The sequence below is a fragment of the Periophthalmus magnuspinnatus genome, chromosome 9 (assembly GCF_009829125.3).
Source record: "Periophthalmus magnuspinnatus isolate fPerMag1 chromosome 9, fPerMag1.2.pri, whole genome shotgun sequence".
NCBI lineage: Eukaryota > Metazoa > Chordata > Actinopteri > Gobiiformes > Gobiidae > Periophthalmus > Periophthalmus magnuspinnatus.
In genome coordinates this window covers 4,538,092-4,560,438 of record NC_047134.1, presented here as the reverse complement: position 1 = coordinate 4,560,438, position 22,347 = coordinate 4,538,092, and the positions used below count along the sequence as shown (strand labels likewise).

General features: G+C 44.5%; 1 protein-coding gene and 2 non-coding genes across 6 annotated transcripts in view; all 3 read right to left on the bottom strand.

Annotated features, from left to right (window-relative positions):
• Positions 1-12,281, bottom strand: part of ogdha (oxoglutarate dehydrogenase a) — a 33,402-nt gene extending 21,121 nt beyond the window's left edge. For 2 of the 4 annotated variants that reach the window (XM_055224021.1, XM_033972083.2), the window contains exons 1-4: positions 12,151-12,281; positions 7,826-8,172; positions 4,289-4,471; positions 1,248-1,350 (exon numbers count right to left, since the gene is read on the bottom strand). In XM_055224021.1, the coding sequence (XP_055079996.1) occupies positions 1,248-1,350; positions 4,289-4,471; positions 7,826-8,065 (526 nt within the window). In that variant the 5' untranslated portion in view covers positions 8,066-8,172; positions 12,151-12,281. Of the gene's footprint in view, positions 1-1,247; positions 1,351-2,207; positions 2,296-4,288; positions 4,472-7,825; positions 8,173-12,150 lie in introns of those variants that run through there. The other 2 variants (XM_055224022.1, XM_055224023.1) reach the window with 2 other exon arrangements.
• Positions 12,282-13,365: 1,084 nt separating this feature from the next.
• Positions 13,366-13,438, bottom strand: trnaa-agc (transfer RNA alanine (anticodon AGC)). Its single transcript has one exon. It is a non-coding gene; the product is annotated as a tRNA-Ala (tRNA).
• A 569-nt stretch (positions 13,439-14,007) lies between these two features.
• trnay-gua (transfer RNA tyrosine (anticodon GUA)) lies at positions 14,008-14,094 on the bottom strand. Its single transcript is given in 2 exon segments — positions 14,008-14,043; positions 14,058-14,094. It is a non-coding gene; the product is annotated as a tRNA-Tyr (tRNA).
• Between the last annotated feature and the right edge of the window lie 8,253 nt (positions 14,095-22,347).

Genomic DNA, 22,347 nt, shown 5'->3' with positions numbered 1-22,347 from the left:
CATGTGTCACTGAAAATCGCTAATCTGATTGGACGACCATGTTTGGTTCTGGCTTAAGACCCAATGGGACCGGACTGACATCTGAATAAAAATTCTGGGTTTGACAAAAATAGTTCTTTAAGTCCATTGGGCTCATGAGAAACTGAGGGTGAAGCTTAACTGTGGGCGGAGCTTAAAAAGGTCTTGCGCACTGAGGATTTAAGGAGACAAGAGAACACCCAAAATGTGCTGTGAAACGTGAAGAAAGATCACAACAGTGCCCCCACAGTGAGTGTACAGAAGTGACGTGCGGTTGTGCGGACGCCTTCACCTTCTCAATTTTGGAAAATAAAATTTCCCATCTCTAAAAACGCACCAGGTTCAGTAAAGTTTTCCAAAAGTCCTGGGTGTCATTTTCACATATTAGAATATGAAGATTTTACGTCAGGAATCCCAAAGTTTAAATCGGTTTGGTCTTACCTTTCCCAAGCGTCCACAGTTGGTTAGCGCGATAACCGGGTGGCTTGTCTGTAACCCAAATATAGCTCTAAAACTGCCACTTGGAGTTTTTACCATGCTAAAATAAAGATTGAGTTTGAGGCTTAATCTTAAAACCGAAAAACAGGAAAAAAAACCCAAAACATTAAAATAAAATCAAAATCCAAAACTTTCATTTTTGGAGAGCAAAAATTCGGCTTAACGTTACCAGGGTATAATGTTGTTTCCTCATCAAAAACATACTTTTACGTATGCTCTTTTCTTTCTATTTGCGTATGTGGACAGAGGAGCGCTTCCTGTATTACCACCTGAGAACATCACAAGGTGGAACACAGCATTTTGAGGAGGATACAAGATTATAAACACATGATTAAAGATCATTTCAAACCTGATGCCACTTTTAAACTGAGTAATTGGCCAGAACAACGCAACAAACCAAAACAAAGCTATTACAAACTCACAGCTCAATTTCAGACATTTAACTAAAGAAACACAAGGGGCCAAGGTTTAGAAGAAGACTCTGGCAGAGAAGTCTAGATTTAGTCCCGGTTTCATCCTGGTTTAGTCCCGGTTTAGTACCCAGTTCAGTCCAGATCTAGTTCAGGTTTAGCCCAGGTCTAGCCCAGGTCTAGTTCTTCAGTCTAGGTCTAGTCCCGGTACAGTTCAGTCCACAGCCTTCAGCTAAGCCCCAGTCCAGAATGTGTTATGAAGAAGCAGAGAGGGGGGAGCAGATTTAAGGTGGAATGAGGTGCTTAAGGCGAAATGATTACCCAGCTTGTCGGAGGACGTGATAATGTCAGTGGGAACACAAGAGTCGAGATCGGCGTCCATGATGCCCAACGGATCCAGCTGAGCCACATGGTGCCCGCGGATCTACGGCAAGGGAGGAGGGACAAAAACAAGAGCAACCACCCACCAGAGAGAGAGAAAGAGAGAGAGAGAAAGAGAAAGAGGGGAGGGGGGAGAAGAGAAGTAAGAGGAGAAAGGGGGGAAAGGGGGGAGAGGAGGAAAGAGAGAGGGAGAGAGAAAGGGGGAGAGAAAGAGAGAGGAGGACCAGAGGGAGAGGGGTAAGAGGAGAAAGAGGAGAAAGAGAGAAGGAGGCAGGGTAAAAGGAGAAGAAAGAGAGGGGGGAGAGAGAAACGAGTGGGGGGTAAGAGGAGCGGGAGGAGAGGGGGAGAGAGAGAGGGGGAGAGAGGGGTAATAGAAGAGCAGGAAACAGAGAGGAGGTTAAAGGAGGAAAGAGTGAAGTGAAAGAGGTAGACAAGGAAGAGGCAGAAAAAAGGATCAGGGGTAGAGGGTCAAGAAGAGCAGAAAGAGCGGGAGAAGAGAGGGGGGGGTAAGGAGGAGTGAGGGCAAATAAGAAAGAGATGGGGAAGAGAGGAGGCAGGGGTAGAGGAAAGAGGAGCGGGAGACGAGAGAGAGAGAGAAAAGATACATAGAGTTAGAAAGAGAAAGAGAGAGAGAATAAGGAGCGGGACAGAAGAGGGGGGAGTGAATGAAAGCATGACAAGGGTGAACACAAGGATGAAGAGAGCAGGAATAAAAAGATGCAACAAAACAAAACAGAGTGGAAAAAGTGAAACAGCCATCAGCAGTGAGAGTGAGACAGGAGGAGGTGAAGAGGGAGTGAGAGGGGAGAGGGGAGAGGTGAGAGGGGTGGTGTTGAGGGTGGTGGTGGGTGGAGCAGCATCATTAGCATCACAGTCCCAAACATGGCGTCCGGCGCTCACCCACGTCCTGGAAGCTGGACACAGGAGCCTCATCGAAGTTCACACAGCTGATGCCCAGAGGGTCCAGCTGTGCCGAGTGATGTCCAATCACCTGCCCGTCACCGCGGCAACACAATAGAATATACGTGCGATATACAGAAACATGTGCAATATACAGAAACATGTGCAATATACAGAAATATGTGCAATATACAGAAACATGTGCAATATACAGGAAGTATAGGGGAAATACAAACGCTACAGAACATTTATACTACCAGTCTAAAGTTTGGAAACATGTTTTATTCAAGTTTTTTTCCTTTGTTTATTATTTTATACATTTTAGATAAAGATGGAACGCATAAAATATATGAAGTAAGATATATGGGATCATGTAGTAAAGAAAAAAGTGAAATAACTTGACTAAATATGTTTTATATTTTATCCTGAAGTGCTCTTGTGCTTCTCTCATTGAGCTTCACGATGAAGTCCCTGAAATGGTTTTCACTTCACAGCTGAGCGTCAGGGTCAAGAAATGACAAAATGTGAACCAGGGTCAAAGCAAAGGGTGAAGGACATTCATTTTTTATTCATTTAAACTTTTTAAAAAAATCTAAAACAAGTTTTGAGTTATTCTGAGTTAATTTTTGCTCACTACATTCACATGTGACACTCATAGTGTACAGTATAAATAATTGTGGGAATAAAGACAAAACAAAAATAAAAAAGTGTCCAAACTTTTGACTGGTCGTGTACGCAAGAAATACTTAGAAGTGCATGTGACAGGTTAAACTATTTATTTCATTAAAACATAGTTATTATTAATTAATGTTACTTCCTGGATGGACATGTGCTGTTACCTAGCAACCATAATGTAAACAAGGGCCAAAACCTGTCTAAATTACACAATAATTATAATTAGACTAATAAAAATAAAAGACAACATTTTACTTAAATGAAAGTTTAAAGTGTCAGAAAAATGTCTCCATGAGCCTAAACCTTCTGTGTTGGCGACATAGAAACATATAAACAGATATAAAGGCAGAGGGATTCTGTTTTAGGACTCTACTGGACTGTAATTTCTGTATTTTTATACTTTTCAACTTTTTCTCCCAAACTGCCACTGAACTGATGTAAGACTCTGATAAATATTTAGCACAGGTTCTGTCCACCAAACCAAGTCAGAATTAGAAAAAACATGAAAACCTGTCATATGCACTTTAAAATAGGTCCTTGAGGTATACAACCAGGAACCAGGGGATGCTGCTGCTGCGAGGAGACGGTTATGTGACATTAAAACACAAACTGAACTAAACTTCTGCCATGTGTTCCTCGGTTCAAGGTGCAGACGCTCAGACTTCACTAAGAACAGGCCCAATTTGTACCACAGGTAATGGAGCAACTGAATGAACTTAAACATTTGATTTAACGTTGGCATATTTTTGACAATCTCCTACTAAACTCACTAAAAACCTCCCAAAACCGCCCTCAAACCATGATCTGCAGATAAAATATGGATTTGATTTCAGATTAAAAGGAGGTAGAGGAGGTCCATCCCTTGTTTGAGGAACCCATGAACATGCTGACCCCAGTGTGATTAAAAACTTTTATAACCACTGAGAACAATAGAACAAATCTAATGAATATATCTGATCAAATGCCTTTATAATTACATTTTAAAATTATAATAAAGAGACTTAATAGCCACCATGGATTTTGAGCCTCAGTGTTTATCGTGTTTGCAATCTCTTATACTTGTAATAGTATAGACTTCTGCCTTTTCTGTAATAAGGTAAGGCCTCAATGTGGAGAGCTTCACTGGCTCTTAAAATTTAAAACTGCAATACAGGGGTTCTGCGAGAGCGAAATTTTTGCAGTGACATAAGAGGCCACATTTTGACTTCCTTGGGTCATCATAAAGCCTCAAAGCCCTTGAGTGAATATGACTACTTCTGTGAGACGCATCATTATCAGCATTATAGACGTCAGTCTGGTGTGCGGCTGCAGGGTGCGCTTGTTTCTGTACAGTGTGCTTGTTTCTGCAGTGTCTGCTTGTTTCTGTACAGTGTGCTTGTTGCTGCAGGGTGCGCTTGTTTTCGTACCTGATAGGCCCTGATGAGGGATTGCACGGCCAGATGGTCCTCCACTAGCTTCTCCACATTGGGCTGTGCAGAGACAGCGGAGCCAAGAGGGGACACCAGAGCCGAGCTCAGACCCAGAGGAGACTGGTACGCAGCACCAGGGGGTGCTCCGGCGTTGGCGTTACGAAAAAACACATCCCACGACTGAAACAGAAACAGTCACAATGAGAAGTTAGATTTTGCAAAAAGTTTGAGCTGTAGTTTCCATCAGCAGGGGGTTGATGACACATGCGCCATAGAGACAGTCTCTCATGGTACTTTTTCTGACAAACCTTGTGATTGTGGTTAGTTTTGTGATTTATGTTTAATAAGAGGATTCAAAATTTGAACATGTTTGTACAGATCTGAACTACAGGGTTAGACGTTTGAATGCACAATAAGACCCCATGGAGACAAGGAGGGCATTTGACACACAGGGGCATTTCAGAACATGTTTGTGCAGATCTAAAGCACTGGGAGAGCAGTTTTTATACAGAATAAAACAGGAGATTTTGTTGTTTGTGGAGGAAATGACAGCACTTTAAAATGTCAGCCTTTGTGATGTTCCAGCTGCATTCACTGAAACAGTGATTCATCTTGGAGCCATAATTTTTGGCACAAGATTTTGCTCCATTTCGTTTTGGGCTTTACTCACTGATTCTACAGAAATCCTCCATGTTTTTCCAGTCTGTGACATTTTTGTTTTTTTTGTAAGCAGCCATATTTGTTTTGATATGAGCGGATCATGCGTGTCCGTGATTGGTTAAGTCACCTGTCAATCATACCCATCTGAACTGATTCATAACCTTTGTAAAGTACTGAAGTGTGGTTTTTGAATCCACGGCAAGTGTTTACATAACCAGCATAAAAATATCCCAGAAAAATATGTTTTTACTATTACGCCCTATACAATAAAGTACATGGAAATACTACAGGACACCTACAAGAAATACTTTAAACTGCATAAAGTTAGACTAACTAAACTAAAATATAATCATTAAATTCAACATGTTACTAATATTACCTATTTTATTCATTTTAATAATGTTTATGTATGGTATTTCCATAACTGTTACCTAGTAACCATAATGTAAACAAGGGCCAAAATGTGTCTAAATTACACAATAGTGTAATATGATGATGACAAAATATGATCAGGCAAATAAAAAAATAAATATGACATCACCTTTATTTGAATGAAGGTTTAAACAGCAGGATGCTTTAGGATGTTGTGGCTCAGGTGAACACTGAAACACTTATGAACGAGTTTGGTTCTTGTTCAGATGATATAAAGTTCATATTGTTTACATCATATTGTACATCATTATTCACTGCCCCCCTCTGGACTTTTCAGGTGCACTTTGTGGGCGGTTTTTGTGGGTGCACTGTGTGGGTGCATTTTACGGGTGCTCTTAAGGAGGACTAGTGCAATGGAGGTGTTGGGTCACTGCTCGAGTGATATTTTTACTAAGAACTTCAATGTACAGTTTTATTTGCAACTGAACAAGTCTGAACAAGTCTCAGGTCTATAATAATAATGTGACTCATAAAAAGAAGATTCAGTATAAAACGCTTCAATCTCAGATGGTGTGAGGTCAGGGTCGTGTAGTGTGGGGTCATTGTCTTTTTAAAACAGTGTTTACTGTTTATTGTCACTGTCCTGGTCTGATTTAAAAATGACCCATGAGTCCAGATGAATTGAAAACTGTCAGAAAAATGTCTTCATCGTGAGTAAACTGTCTCTGTGTTTTGGCTTGAGTTTCCTGTGTCGACAACAGTGGCAGAGGGATTTGGTTTTATAACTCAGCACTGCTTCCTGTATTTTTGCACTTTTCTTCTCAACTTTTCCCCCCAAACAAAACCAATCAGTTAATTTGAGTGAGCCCTCCAAAACTTCTACAGACTTAGGCAAAACTGGCCACAAGAAGACAAATATTGAAAAGATCCTCAGAGGACAGACAGAGCACAACATTCACAGATTGTTGTTAAACTGTTTCAAATGTGTCGACGTCTCATTCTAAAAATATCTGTAACCCGCGGCAATACACTGTGACATGGTGTACTCTGCTGCAGGAACACCTCGTCACAGTAAAAGTCCTCGCCTTTCACAATAAACGCTCAAGGCATTAGACTGGCAATTTATTCATGTCAATTATAGTGTCCTCTCAGCACAGTGTGTCCTCTGCATTTGACCCGTCCTTCAGTGTCTCTGTTCTGAAATGTGCCTGCGTGTCAGATGCCCTCCCCATGTCTCCATCGGGTTTTGCTCTGTGTAAAAACTAACCCTCAAGTGTAGACCTTTGCAGACATGTTCTGAAATGCCCGTGTGTCACATGCCCTCCCTGTGTGTCACATGCCCTCCCTGTGTGCCAGATGCCCTCCCTGTGTGTCCATGGGGTCTTATTCTCTGTAAAAGCTGCTAACCCTGTAGTTTACATCTCTACAAACATGTTATGAAATACAGGGGATTCTTAGATTAGTTTAAAGTTGAGATTTTAGTCTCTCCCTCTTGTGGGTTACAGGCAGTTAGTTAGGTGTGTGTGTGTGTGTATGCTTGTGTATGTCTGTGTGTGTTTACGTCTTTGCATATGTGTGTGTGTGTTACATAATCCAGTGTGACTTTCCTGTCATTATCTGCAGCACAAGGACACAGCTCCTCTGGCTCTGGGACAGTTACATACTTGACCCACATCAGGTCCAGTGGATGTGTGATAGGTCAAATGCAGAGGACAAACTTCACACCAGGGTCATTAAAGCTGCACTATGGAACTTTTCGGGTGGAGGTTCTGCTGCCCGCTTGGAGTTTGTTTGGAGATGTTATTACATTGCCTGTAATGTTCCACCGTACGGCCTTATCTCCGTAGAGATAAGCAGGAGACACACACATTTCTGTAACATTTTAAAACCAGCCAGTCAGATTTTTCATGAAAAACCATTATTTTTTCCATGATTATATTGATACATTTCAACTATCTGACATCCTTAACGTTAGATATCTGATGCTGCAAACACAACTTAAGTTTGACCATTATTTTGAATTAGAGGGGGCCGCCTTCTTAATTGTTTTGTACAGACATGTTGACGTGGGTGAGCTGTAGTGGAGACAGTAACAGTAAAAGTAGTAGTATTAGTAATATTAGTACCACTACTAGCAGTAGTCAGTGTGTGGTAGGTAAACCTGTGTAAGGTTCAGATGGAGCTTTAGATATATTTTTTTCTTATGCGTTATTAGTCCTTCAAGAGGGTAATTCTTTCTCTGCATTTGACTCATGCTTCAGGTTAAACCTGTCAGAACCAGAGGGAGACCCATCTCCAGATCTTAGTCTAGTCTTGGTCAGGACTATCTTAGCTGAAGTTTTTGACCCATTGTGCTTGTTTTAGGTTGATGGGGTAAACACACAGGGAGAACATGCAAACTACACTCCCAGTAAGGCAAGAGTGCCAACTACTCCTCCAGCGTGGTACATAATTAAATAGTAGAATAAATAGTAGTAGTAGCAGTAGTAGTACAGTACAAACCTTGTGTACACTCTTTGGGTTCTCCAGCCAGGCGAAGTACATTTCCTCGACATAATTTGAACTGGTTCCATTCAAAAAAGGCTCTGACGCCACAGGAGCAGAGTAGCACCTGATTGGCTGAAACGTCCTTGATCCGCCCGGATACTGGGCTGTGATTGGCCGCTTGGGGCCGGCAGTCTGAGCGGTTTGCGTCGCCGTTAGCGGCCGCAAACGAGCCGCACAAGTCCTGAGGCGATGCATAGTCCTGGTCCGGTCCACAGACCCACAGAGTCCGGGTTAGTCCACAGGAAGTGTAACGTCCAACAGGAAGTATCCAACAAGAAGTGGGCGTGGTCCTCTTCCTCGTTCTGTGGAGAGAGAGAAATGTTACAACAGAACGCCTCAAAATGATGGCATCAGGTTGGTCTAAACTGGGGCTGTCAAAAGTTCCTGTTCCAAGGTTCGGGCAAAAAACTCGAGGGGGCGGGGCTTTTCCTTGTAGCAGGTCCCAGACTCTGGAACGGTTTTCCTCTGGGTATTAGTACAGCCCAATCTTTAAATATTTTTTAATCTTTGTTAAAAGCTTTGTTTGAAATGTGAGAGAGAAATGTGAGAAAAATGCTAATGCCTGTCTGAGAAAAGTGTATATAGTGTGTGGTGAGGGGTTTTACAGCCTTAAAATATATATAATAATTGTAAAAAAAATTGGATTTTGTTTATTGCGGGTTATTTTTGGAACGTAACCCCTGCGACAAACGAGGGACCACTGTATCTTTAGAATGGTCTTGAGCTGTATCTTTCACAAGTATTAGACACAGACTGGTGTACACCCATAGACCACTATGAACCTACCTGGACCACTGTGGTCCAAGTAGATTCATAGTGGTCCATAGGTTACAAAAATATTATTTTTAAATGTTAGTATCGTGATAACACTACTCTAAACAGTTAGAATTCATATGGTAATACGATTTTTTTTTCAGGGGTGAGTTTTTGAAAATACATTTTTAAAACATTGCCAACACAAGTCACCATCCACAAAAACACAAGTGTAACTTATAAAGCATTTTATTGTCTGATAATCAGGAAGTGCGCTGTTATATTGACCCAGGAATATGAATACTTTACTGGCCCGGTGAGCTGCAGTAAAGGCTGAGAGGGTCACTAAAGGTGACACAAATGTCACGCAGAGATCACTATGTAAACAGTAAGGGTGTGGGGTACGGCAGGTTTACACAGTTAAGCTCCATTCAAACAGGTGAGCGCCTAATACCGAACGAGGGAAAGAAACACAATCACAAGTTTATTTACAACGAGGAAACAACTGAAAGGAACCGGGACTAAACCATGACTAAACCCGGGCTGAACAAGGACTGAACAGGGACTGAATCAGGCCTGAACCAGGACTGAACCAGTTTTGAACCAGGACTAAAACTAGAGCAAAAACAGATCTAACTGCACTGTGTAAACTAATTATCGAAACCAAGTTGAAGGATTAGCCAGAATTATGTGTAAAATTAAAAAAACTTGGGAGGAAAAAAAAAAAAGAAGACAAAAACTGGACTAACCAGGTCTAAGGGGGAACTAAACCAGGTCTAAACCAGGTCTATGGCAAAACTAAACCAGGTCTAAACAAGGCCTACAAAAGCAGGAAGTTAAAAGGCATGTACTCAAGTCAGGTTCAAGGTCACACCAAAGTCTAAAAATAGTCTGAAGAACAGAACTAACCTCAACACTGGAGTCACGTCAAATCTTGGGTGAGATTTATTCACAACGTGTATGTGACCATTAAGACTGAACCGGGCCTGATCCAGACCTGAACCGGGCCTGAACCGGGCCTGAATCGGGCCTGAACCAAGCCTGAACCAGGACTAAAAACAGGCCTAAACACGGGCCTAAATACAGGCCTGAACCAGGACTAGTACAAGAGGAAATACTGGATTATAGAGGCCTAAACCAGGACTAAACCAGAAGGAACCAAGACATCTCCATGGCAATGTTACTGATTTGCCTGGAATGTTCTATAATTTGGCATTAATTATATCTTCTTGGAGAGAAATAGTTGATGCCACCAGGCCAAGTTACATGCCAGATCTGTGGAGACCCTGTGAACCGCACCCACAGATCACTCAGGTTTAAACCAGATTCACTGTTTATTTTGGCAAAAGAACGAGCCTGAGGTGTGTTGTTCTCCTCACACTTAGAAAAACACATTAACAACATTCTGATAAACAACTGTAGGATTTACAGACTTATAAACTCTGCTTCAGTCCAAAAAGAGACTTTATACTTTAGTCACTGTTTTGCTCTTACAATACAAAAAGAATACTACCTTTTTGTTGTTCTACTCACATTTATAAAAAACACACGTGAAAATATAATCTAAACCAGAACTGAACCGGGACTGAACCAGAAATGAACCCGGGCCGAACTGGGAGTAAACCAGGAATGAACCAGGACAGAACCAGGACAGAACCAGGACTGAACCAGGACTGAACCAGGACTGAACCACACCCACAGATCACTCAGGTTTAAACTAGATTTACTTTGTTTATTTTGGCCTGAGGTGTGTTGTTCTCCTCACGTTTAGAAAAACACATTAACAACATTCTGATAAACAACTGTAGGATTTACAGATTTATAAACTCTGCTTCAGTTCAAAAAGAGGCTTTATATTTGAGTCACTGTTTTGTCTTTGCAATACAAAAAGAATACTACCCTTTTGTTTTTCTACTCACGTTTATAAAAACAAATGTGAAAATATAATCTAAACCAGGACTAAACCAAGCACTAAAAACATGACTAAAATTATACTTTAAACTGATCTTTTTTAAGTTTACGAGAGAACACCTCAAATTGATACTTGCCCTTCAGTTATGATTTAAAGGTGCACTCTGTAACTTTGCTTTGAGTGTGGTGGGTCTGCCAGTTGCCTGTCTCCACGGAGGTGTTATTGCTTTGTTTGAGATGTTCCATAGTTCAGCATAAAGGGTATCTGTCTTGCACTTAGTTAGCAAAGGTGTTTTTATTGCATTCTTACTGTGAGTGGAGGCGCATCTCTACAGATATAACCTGTAAGATATGTTTAATGCCATACAGTGGAATATTCTTCATGGAGACAAAAGTTACACAGTGCACCTTTAATGTAGTGTGATTTATTCTTAGGAAACATTGTAATCTGCGAACTTGTGTTGGTACAATACTAAAAATTTCAAAGTCGATTTTGATACTAAATACTTGATACTCAATATCGATTCTGATACCACAATGATAATAAGAACACTCTTTAGAGAGTAGAATGTGATTTTCATTTTTGTCCTGTGAATGGGACATTTTTTGTATCGATACATGTATGTATGTTTTTGAGGGGGTAACAACATTATAACATGATATATATGATGATATAACTGTTGTTTTTTTGTTTTGTTTTTTGCATATTGCAATCGGAATTGAGTAGTGACCTTAAAAATTATGATTATTATTATTATTATTAGTAGTAGTAGTAGTATTTCTTAACACTAAAAAATAAATTAGTGAATACTTGTGTGTTTTATACCAAATTATGACCCTTAACTATTAGAAAACATATTTGGATTAGCACTTGAGTAACATTATTTTAGAGTAATATCTGTCCATTTTGAGCCCATTCTGGCCCCCGTGACCTGGGTCTATTCTTGGCTCTAAACCAGCGGCGCTTCAGTGTTTTGACCTTCCACAATATTCCCCCGCGAGAGCCCGCCCCCTGCGCCCTCTTATTGGCCGTCCGCACGTCTCCCGCAGCGCTATTTGCCAGGCGCGCTGTCAATCACCGTGTCCTTTTTCATTGCACGAGTCATGAGTTCCCGAAAATTACACCCACATTTTAGCATAACACGGCTAAAACACGGCGAAAACGAGCGATTAAATATGCTCAAACTGTGAAATAATCCGTACCGTAATGACTTCTATCTGTGTTGAAATGATGCGGTCAGGATTAGTTATGTAATTAGCCGGTTAGCTTGCACAGAACACAACTACTTTCTACAAATGCTATTAGCAGATTTAGCTTCAGGTTAGGCAAATGTGGGTTAATTAAACATACGATCGATTAAAATATGTAATAACTGACTAATAATGCAACTTTCTTTTGCTGCGATCGCTCCATAGACACGTTAAAACATTAAAAGTCGTTAAAGTGGCTGTAAACGCGCTTTAGCTTAGCATGCTATCTGGAATTCCTGAGCACCGGGCTGAGATGGTCGCGTTTGCGGTCAGACTGCGACGTTTACCCCGAACAAGGGTCCACCGGGGCGGGCTGTGTGGAGCCCGGAGCCCGGCGTGCAGAGCTCCCAAACCCGCGCACTGACCTGGAGAAGGCGGGCTGCGGTGCTCCGTGAGGCCGGTTCCCCTGATGCCCTTCGCGGCTCCCGGTGAAAGGTGCAGCGGCGATGTGACAGAGGAGTGACCACCGGGAGTGACGCACGGCACTGACGTCACCGCGCGCAGCCGGATGAGTCAGGGCAGTTTAGAGAACAAAACTACAAAACACGCGGTTATAGAGTTTATCTTTAAGACGGAGTAATATGGTAAATCGATTTTTGGAGCTTTCTACCACGTTATAACGTTGTTCCCTCATCAAAAACATGCCTGAAGAGGTTTTACGTGTCATCCATGCATGTTTGAGTAATCTAGCGATCTCTCCCAGGCCCTATTCCAACCCTCCTTAAGGTTAGCTGTAAGATTCTGTTCAAGATTCCGCCCACAAGCCTACATCACCCATGCTCGCACATGATAATTGTCCATAAATGCACAAAAACCTGATACACTACAACTACACAAACCTGATGTGATGTGCAGTGGTTTCATTAGTGAGATGCATGCTGATTGTGTTGTGACTGTGTTACCACTCATGTCTGTCGAAAAACAGTCATCATAAATGTGTAATACTACAAGTAAACTTTTCTACTTATAACATTACTTTATACTAGTCTTAAAACTTCAAAGTGTATCAAGTAAATCTCAGATGTCAGAGTTTGCTATTCTATTACACAGAATGGGACAAATAGGACCCACTGTTTTCTAGCCTTGACAAAGAATTAATTTAGATTTAAAAAAGTATAATTTGCAGTGTGATATAAATATGTTGATAAAATTAACTAGTCTATTAAGATATTAAATCAGGCCTTAATAAAAAAAAAAAAAAAAGCTAATTCTCTGTCAAAATCTCAAATTAAATAAACTAATTATCTAAATTACAATTATGTATGTAAACCCAGCTTTCATATCAGTCACGTGTGTCTCAGTGGTTTTCATTTGACAAAATCATCTTGATTTTGTTGTATTTTGTGATAAACTTTTTTATGGAAATTCGAATGTATTTCTTCACAAACTTTTACCAAGATCTTTATGTGGGCTGCCGTCGAAAAGGGCAGAACAGACTCAGCATTGCCACTACACGCACTCTTTCCTGAAAAATAAAATCCAGTATTTATTCTATCTTGTATTTATTATTCTCTCATTGTCTCTTTCTTCTCTGCGTGTAAAATTCTAAATTATCTAAATAAAACGACAAAAAAAAAATTTGGAGGATGCGGGCATCGATCCCGCTACCTCTCGCATGCTAAGCGAGCGCTCTACCATTTGAGCTAATCCCCCTGTGTTAGATATGACCCTGTGACGTCACTTAAAAGCGTCTTAGTGAGTCAGAGCACTTGAGCTACGGAAGGCTAAATTAAGGCTAGATTAGATGCTAATGCTAAAAGGCAACGCCCAAGTCAATTAAAACGTAAAATGTGCGTATTTTAACAAATAACAACAGCCTGAGCGCGAACAAATGTGAAATACGACTTGTTTTACTGATTAACCTTATTATTTTTGGCATTTTTAACTCAAAAATTAGTTATTTATGTGTTATTTATCCAAGCTATCGGGGTTAAGTGCTATTTAGCCCCGAGCTTAGTTGCCCTTAGCACATTTAACATATTTAACGTTGAAAAGCTGCTGAAATGCACTTTAAATACAGGTTTTACTTTTTTAAATACATCTTAACCGCCTCATTTGACCCATTTTAATCTAATTTCATGAAGTTTTGCTAATTAAAATAAATTATCTTTAGCTCACCTAATGACCCGCGTTAGCATTTTTAGCTCCGACTAGCCACACCCTCGATCAATTACGGATTTGGTAATAATTTATAAAGTCACGAAAAAAAAAAAAGATTCACCTCCTTCGAGCCGGATTCGAACCAGCGACCTAAGGATGTCAGCCATGTCCTCTACAGTCCTCCGCTCTACCAACTGAGCTATCGAAGGGGCTGAAAGTAGTGGCCGGCATGGCGCATTCTAAAGAGGCCGCAGGCCGCAGGGCAGCCCGGTGTCACGATCCAGGAGCATCAGGCCCCGATTAGAGCTCAGTATGAGATATAAAAGAAAGAAAAACACTTTTTATGGTCTTTAAGTGTATTTAACTGTAATTTTAAACTATTTGCCTATTAATACTAAAAATAACATGCAGCTAGATTTATTTAGTTTCCTGCAAGGACTGAAATTACGGAAAATAATTATTTTGTGATTTATGTTTTACTGTGAATATTAACTTATAATTACAATGGTCTGTGGCGCTATCTGGTGGTACAGAAGTGAAATGAAATCTCCCAACAGAACATAGTTTATTTTATTAATTTAACTACAGCAAATAAAATGACAGGTTTGTGTAATATTTAATCTTGTTTGTATACAAAATGGAAACGCTGTCTATATAGAAATACTTTATACTTAGGTCTAGTGAATATTATATTTAAAATGTATTTTTGCTCACCACCAGATGACGCAATAACCAAGCTTATGTGATCAAACTAATCCAACGCAATTGTTTTATTACGCCATTTTGACAGAAACAGTATCCTTGGAAAAGTTTACTTTCTCTAAATTGAATTGTTCAAGTTGAAATTACAGGATAAGACATTTTAAAGTGCCTATAGAATAAATTTGCCTAGTATCTAGTCTCTGTAAACATCAAAGATGTATTGCTTACATTTTCTGTTGGAGGGCACGCCACCTCTCCATGGAGATGTTATTGCTTTGCCTGGAATGTTCCACAGTACAGGCTTAAATTTGTTTATCTCCCTTAAGAATACTTCCAGGTCAGATCTTTGGAGAGGTCACCCCCGGTAATTTGCAGCTGATGTCACCAATATTAACTGGGGATGTGATGTTAACCTAGGCACTGTTCTGTCTGAGGCTTGTTAGACTTCAATCTGAGCTATAATTTAACACTTTCTGACCATAAAGAGCTGATTTAGTTGAACTACATCAGGTGAGCTGATTTGTACTGTTAATAAAGTCTCTCACACATACATTTACAGTCAGAAGCTAGCTGTTTTTCCAGTTTCAGCCAGTCACTCTCACCTTTTTGTTGAAAATCAAACTCCTAAACAGGACCATGATCACAGGCTCCTGAAAGTGTGATGTTTAAAACCATTAAAAAAATGTAAAAAATAAATAAATAAATAAATAAATACATTTTAAAAATCAGTTTCCGATGATGTTGAATGTTTTGGCAGTATTTGCTAATGTGTGCATTGTGTCTCCATGGTAACTGCTGAACATTCCACCATAGAGATACAGGTACACACCTCCTGCGTAATGCCACTGCAAAGTATCAATAAAGAATACATTTTTGAGCAAATACAGTTAATGCTGTAGTGTGGAACATTCCAGACAAAGCAATAACATCTTGATGGAGATCAGCAGGTGGTAGACCTCATAGACCCCATTGAGATAATTACATTAACACTTAAACAGACGAGATTAGAAAACCATTGTTTCTCATTCATAGGGAGATTACAGATTTATACTTACTCTGAAGTGAAGTGAAACCCATTTCGGCCGCTTGTATCCGCGATCTTGTCCTTTCGGTCGTGAGACAGACGTGGAAAAGTGAGACAGACGTGGGGAAAGATTCTGCTCTGAAGAATTCACTAGTTTTGATTTTGAACGATCATTTTGCGCATCATGAAATGGATATGATGCAGTTTTTAAGATAAAGAAGGAAACAGAGCAGGGGTCGGCAACCTGTAACACGCAAAGAGCCATTTGGACCCACTTTCCACGTAAAATAAAACACTGGGAGCCGCAAATACTTTTTGACATCTAAAATGAAGATAACACTGTATAATAATAATATAACGGAATAATGTAGGTTTTATTTTCACGGACAAGCCTTCTACACGTGGCAGATAAATATGGCAAAAACAACTTAAGTGCATTAAAAAAATACAACTGCATCATGCATCGCGCTGATTATGTGATTATGTCTACTCTGCTCTGCAGTTTCTTTAAAAAAACAACAACAAAAAAAACTCTAAAAGCGTATCGTTTAATCCCAGGTGCTTATTCTCCATGTGCCAAAGCAGTTTTGAAGGTTTCATTGCCTTATTTGCTTTTCCCGTATGTTACGCAGAGCGGACTCTGTGCGTGAGAGTCACCTGCAGCGACAAACCCAGATTATAACCCTTGTGCTCCCCAAGGGGGGTCACCGGGACCCCGAGTCGCAGCATACCACGACCCCGCGGTGGAGCGCCGGGGGTCGGGGGGGAGACCTCACGAGTCCGTTTATGGAAGAAGAAGAGAACAAATAAATAAATAAATAAATAAACGGAGAAGCTTGGTCACACTGGAGGAGCTCGGAGTAGAGCCGCTGCTCCTACACGTTGAGAGGAACCAGCTGAGGTGGCTCGGGCATCTGCTCAGGATGCCTCCTGGACGCCTCCCTAGGGAGGTGTTCTGGGCATGTCCCACCGGGAGGAGGCCCCGGGGAAGACCCAGGACACGCTGGAGGGACTATGTCTCTCGGCTGGCCTGGGAACGCCTTGGGGTCCCACCGGAGGAGCTGGAGGACGTGTCCGGGGTGAGGGAAGTCTGGGAGTCCCTGCTTAGACTGCTGCCCCCGCGACCCGGCCCCGGATAAGCGGAAGAAAATGGATGGATGGATGGATGGATAAACGGAGAAGGACTTCGATGGGGTCCAGGAGACCCCCTCCATCACGGTGGGGAGGGGGGGGTCCAGGAGACCCCTGTTCGCAAAGATAAATAAATAAATAAACGGAGAAGAGCCGTGACGGGGGTCCAGGAGACCCCCCCAGCGGCGAGCGGCCGTGGGGGGGTCCAGGAGACCCCCCGAGCGGCGAGCGGCGGTGGGGGGGGTCCAGGAGACCCCAGCGAGAGGCGGTGCGGTGTGGGGGGGTCCAGGAGATCCCCACCGAGACTTCGATGGGGTCCAGGAGACGCAAAGATAAATAAATAAATAAATAAATAAATAAACGGAGAAGAGCCGTGACGGGGGTCCAGGAGACCCCCCCAGCGGCGAGCGGCGGTGGGGGGGGGTCCAGGAGACCCCAGCGAGTGGCGGTGCGATGGGGGGGTCCAGGAGACCCCAGCGAGCGGCGGTGCGGTGTGGGGGGGGTCCAGGAGATCCCCACCGAGCAGCGGCTGTGCGGTGTGTGTGTGGGGGTGTGGGTGTGTGTGTGTGTGTGTGTGGGGGGGGGGGGGGGGGGGGGTCCAGGAGACCCCAGCGAGCGGCGGTGCGATGGGGGGTCCAGGAGACCCCAGCGAGCGGCGGTGCGGTGTGGGGGGGGTCCAGGAGATCCCCACCGAGCAGCGGCTGTGCGGTGTGTGTGTGGGGGTGTGGGTGTGTGTGTGTGTGTGTGTGTGTGGGGGTCCAGGAGACCCCAGCGAGCGGCGGTGCGATGGGGGGGTCCAGGAGACCCCAGCGAGCGGCGGTGGGGGGTCCAGGAGACCCCAGCGAGCGGCTGTGCGGTGTGTGTGTGTGGGTGTGTGTGTGTGTGTGGGGGGGGTCCAGGAGACCCCAGCGAGCGGCGGTGGGGGGTCCAGGAGACCCCAGCGAGCGGCGGTGGGGGGTCCAGGAGACCCCAGCGAGCGGCTGTGCGGTGTGTGTGTGTGTGTGTGTGTGTGTGTGTGTGTGGGGGTCCAGGAGACCCCAGCGAGCGGCGGTGCGATGGGGGGGTCCAGGAGACCCCAGCGAGCGGCGGTGCGGTGTGGGGGGGGGGTCCAGGAGATCCCCACCGAGCAGCGGCTGTGCGGTGGGGGGGTGTGTGGGGGTGTGTGTGTGTGTGGGGGGGGGTCCAGGAGACCCCAGCGAGCGGCGGTGCGATGGGGGGGTCCAGGAGACCCCAGCGAGCGGCAGTGGGGGGTCCAGGAGACCCCAGCGAGCGGCTGTGCGGTGTGTGTGTGTGTGGGTGTGTGTGTGTGTGTGTGTGTGTGGGGGGGGGGGGGGTCCAGGAGACCCCAGCGAGCGGCGGTGCGATGGGGGGGTCCAGGAGACCCCAGCGAGCGGCGGTGGGGGGTCCAGGAGACCCCAGCGAGCGGCTGTGCGGTGTGGGGGGGGGGGGCCAGGAGACCCCCCCCCAGCCTGTTCGCGTAAATAAATAAATAAATAAACGGAGAAGAACCGCAACGGGGGTCCTGGAGACCCCTAGTCCGTTCATGAAAACAAAAACAAAATGGAGGAGGACTTCATGAAACAAAATGAAGGAGGACTTCATGAAACAAAATGGAGGAGGACTCTGGGGCGGGGGTCGGGACGACGGGGGTCCTAGAGACCCCAGTCCCATCGATGACAATAAAATAAAAATAAAAAAGAGAGGCGTGCGTGCGTGTATACCTCGTTAAAAATGTAACAGAGACAGAAGTAATGGAAAAAAAATTGTTTAGTTCATTTATTTATTCATTTATTTATGTTTACATTCACAGTCTATAAACCAGAGAACGCTCAGATCAGTTGCACATAAAGTGGGATATTGACAGTTTTTTTTTTTTTTTTTTTTTTTTTTTGCAATTCGGTATTTGGGCCAGGTTAATTCTGATCTTTTGCTAAACCACTTTAATACCACTAGAGGGCGTGGATACAAAACAAAACGAATAAGGCAGTGTTTTTCAACCACTGTGCCGCGGCACACAAGTGAGATATTGTCCGGTGTGCCGTAGGAAATTATCCAATTACACCTAACTGGGCTAAAAAATATCAGGTTTCACACTGAGTGAGTAGAAATATTTTTATTTTATTATAAAAAGCTTTTTTTGCGTGTTTATTTGATTCCTGCTCAAAATAATCTGATGAGAATTACTTTATATTGGATGCAGAGTTTCATTTTTTTTAACATTTTCTGCTTATGGTGTGCCTCGTGATTTTTTCAATGAAAAAAATGTGCCGTGGCTCAAAAAAGGTTGAAATACACTGGAATAAGGGATGAACGATGAGAACCATAAACCTAAAAATAATAATAATAATAATAATAATAATTGAATAAATAAATAAATAAATAAATAATAATAATAAAAAGAAAGAAAAAAAACCAAAACAAAATACAAGAATAAAATAAAATAATAAAAAAATAAAAATAAAAATCAGACCGGGGCGCAAGCGGGGCAGAAGGATAGAGCGCACTTTCCACACACGTGCACACCGCACCCCCGGCACACGTTTGTGGTTTTGACGTCCTTGCTTCTGGGGCACGTTCGACACCTCTTCCTTTTCGCCGGAACAGGCGCGCGTCGCGATTTCGGACGCGGACGCGTCCCGGGTTCGTCCTCTCCGTCCTCCTCCTCCTCCTCCTCCTCATCTCTGTCCCGCTCATCTCCGTCGCCGCCGCGGTCCCGGGCTCCGCCGCCTCCGCCGCCGCCGCGGCCCCTCTCCCCTCCGCCCGCGCTCCTCCTGATTACGCTGGGGCCCACGAGCGCCCTGCCCAGCTGCTCCAAGAACAGCCTGCGTCTGTTGCGTTTGCCTGGCATCCACGTCGGGTTCAGCTCTCTCCAGAGAACGAACGCGTTGTACGCGGACACGTCGATCATGTTGTGAAAGATGACCATGGGCCAGCGGCAGGTTTTCCTCCTGCAGCTGTACGTGCCCGTGACTTTATCCAGGTTGTCCACTCCTCCCTTGGTACGATTGTAATGGAGCACGGCGGAAGGTTTTTGTTGTTGTTGTTGTTGTTGTTGTTGTTGTTGTTGTTGTTGTTGTTGTTGTTGTTGTTGGTCTTCGTTGCCGTCACCGATACGGCGGTCTCTTTCTCGGCTTCGGCTTCGTCCTCCTCCTCCTCCAGCTCCCTCTCTCGCTTCTTCCCCCGGCTCTCCGAGCAGCAGGTGCCGCGGCGCCGTGGTGAGGATCAGCACGTTCCTATTTATTTTGGCCATAAAAGAGATTAGGGCGACCGAGGGGCCTCCCCCCTCGCCGGCGGCGAACGCGTACGCGGAGGACCCGACCCGTCTGCCGTTCCCCCGGGTAGTGGGCGGGCGGGCCTGTTCGCGCGGGACCTCCGTCCTGTTGGCGCGCAGCGTCCCCAACAGGGTGAGTCCCCTCTCGAAGAACAGCCTCCGGGCGAGCTGGAACGAGGTGAAAAAGTTGTCGCACGTCACGGTGCGGCCCGGTCCCAGTCCCTCGGTGAGGTCCAGCGCGACCCGCGCGGCCAGGTTCTTCTCCGCGGGGCCATCCTTCCGAGCTTTACCGGTGTACACCTGCATTTTCCACGCGTAACTGGACCGCGCGTCGCACGCGACCCACATCTTGATACCGTATTTAGCTCGTTTGGAGGGCATGTACTGGCGGAAGGCGCAGCGGCCTGGATTATATTTTGTGTGTGTGTGGGTGGAAAGCTGCAAACCGATCCTTTGGTACAATATCTCTCTCTCTCTGTGTGTGGGTGTGTGTGTGTGTGTGTGTGAAAAAAAAAGAAAAGAAAAGAAATAAATATATGACTATTATTATTATTATTGTTGTTGTTAGGGGTGGAAAGCTGCAAACCGATCCTTTGGTACAATATCTCTCTCTCTCTGTGTGTGGGTGTGTGTGTGTGTGTGTGTGTGGGTGTGTGTGTGTGGAAAAAAAAAAAGAAAAGAAAATAAATAAATATATGACTATTATTATTATTGTTGTTGTTGTTAGGGGTGGAAAGCTGCAAACCGATCCTTTGGTACAATATTTCTCTCTCTCTCTGTGTGTGTGGGTGTGTGTGTGTGTGAAAAAAAAGAAAAGAAAAGAAATAAATATATGACTATTATTATTATTATTATTATTGTTGTTGTTAGGGGTGGAAAGCTGCAAACCGATCCTTTGGTACAATATCTCTCCCTCTCTCTCCTTCTCTCTCTCTCTCTGTGTGTGTGTGGGTGTGTGTGGGGGGTGTGTGTGTGTGGGGTGTGTGTGTGTGTGCGTGTCTCCTCTTTCTGTCTCATATAGAGAGACAGGTGCCTTTCCTCATCTCCATCCTTTTTTTTTTAATTGATTGATTCTTTTCTTTTTTTTTTCTTCTTTACTACCTTTAAAGGGAACCAGCCTCTCGTCCACGGTGACCTCCGGTCCGGGATCGTGCGTCTCGCCTCTCTGGTCTCGCGATCGTCGAAGCGCAGGACGCTGGAGTAGGATCTGAAGGTCTTCAGAGGCATGGTGGCGCGGAATACGGCGCGTCCGCTCTCCGGGTCCCAGAGACTTTCACACGCCTCGCCCCTCGACCTGTAGACTCCGGCCAGGATCAGCAGCCCCACGTAGGCGCGTAACTGGGTGCGATCCACGGGCTTCCACGGGCTTCTATCCTCCTCCTCCTCCTCTCCGTCTCGCCCCCGACGCCTCCGCGTCGTCCTCCTGACCCCTTCCAGGTTGGTCATCTCGATCACGATGTCCTCTAGCTCGGGGGTGAAGTACGCCAGGAAAGTGGATAACACGTCCCTGGAGGCCTCGCGGGCCGCGGCGGTCGGTCCGCCTCACGCGACTAGTTCCGAGGCCGCGATCGACTGAGGGCCCCTGAGCGACGTCCGCGGAGGAGGCTTCGAGTTCCACGCGATGTCCCCGTGTTTTGAAAACATTTGTACTACTTCTTCTTCTTCTTCTTCACCACCGTTATCTTCTTCACCATTATCTTCTTCTTCTTCTTCTTCTTCTTCTTCTTCTTCTTCTTCTTCTTCTTCTTCTTCTTCTTCTTCTTCTTCTTCTTCTTCTTCTTCTTCTTCTACTACTGGTACTTCATCTTCTTCACCGTTATCTTCTTCTTCGTCATCTTCGTCACCCCCACCGTCGGCGTCGTCGTCATCAGAACGGTGCTTGTAATAATTGTGGTCTGAGCCGTGATGGGCAACTTCGGGAGAATGAGAATCTTCATCATCATCATCATCATCATCATCATCATCATCATAATAATAACGGTGCTTGCAGTAGTTGTGGTCTCCCCCTCGATCCGAGTCAGCGGTAACCGCAGCGAGACCCCGCCGCGGAGGCCGCGGGGGCCTCGGTTGCGGCGGGTCTGTATCGTGCCGGGGAGAATGAGGACGACGACGACGACCGGGACCAGGACCAGGAGGAGGAGGAGGAGGAGGAGGAAGTTCGCGGGACCCGAGGCCCTCGATCCAGACCCGTGTCCCGCTGGCGCGTCCCGAAACCCCGGGCTCAGAGGAGCCCGTCGCGTACCGAGGCGTGAATTCGAGCCCGCGTCTCGTGCGGGACATGACCTCTCTGAGTTGTAGGGATTTCTTTTGCTTTTATGTATTTGTTCTCGATGG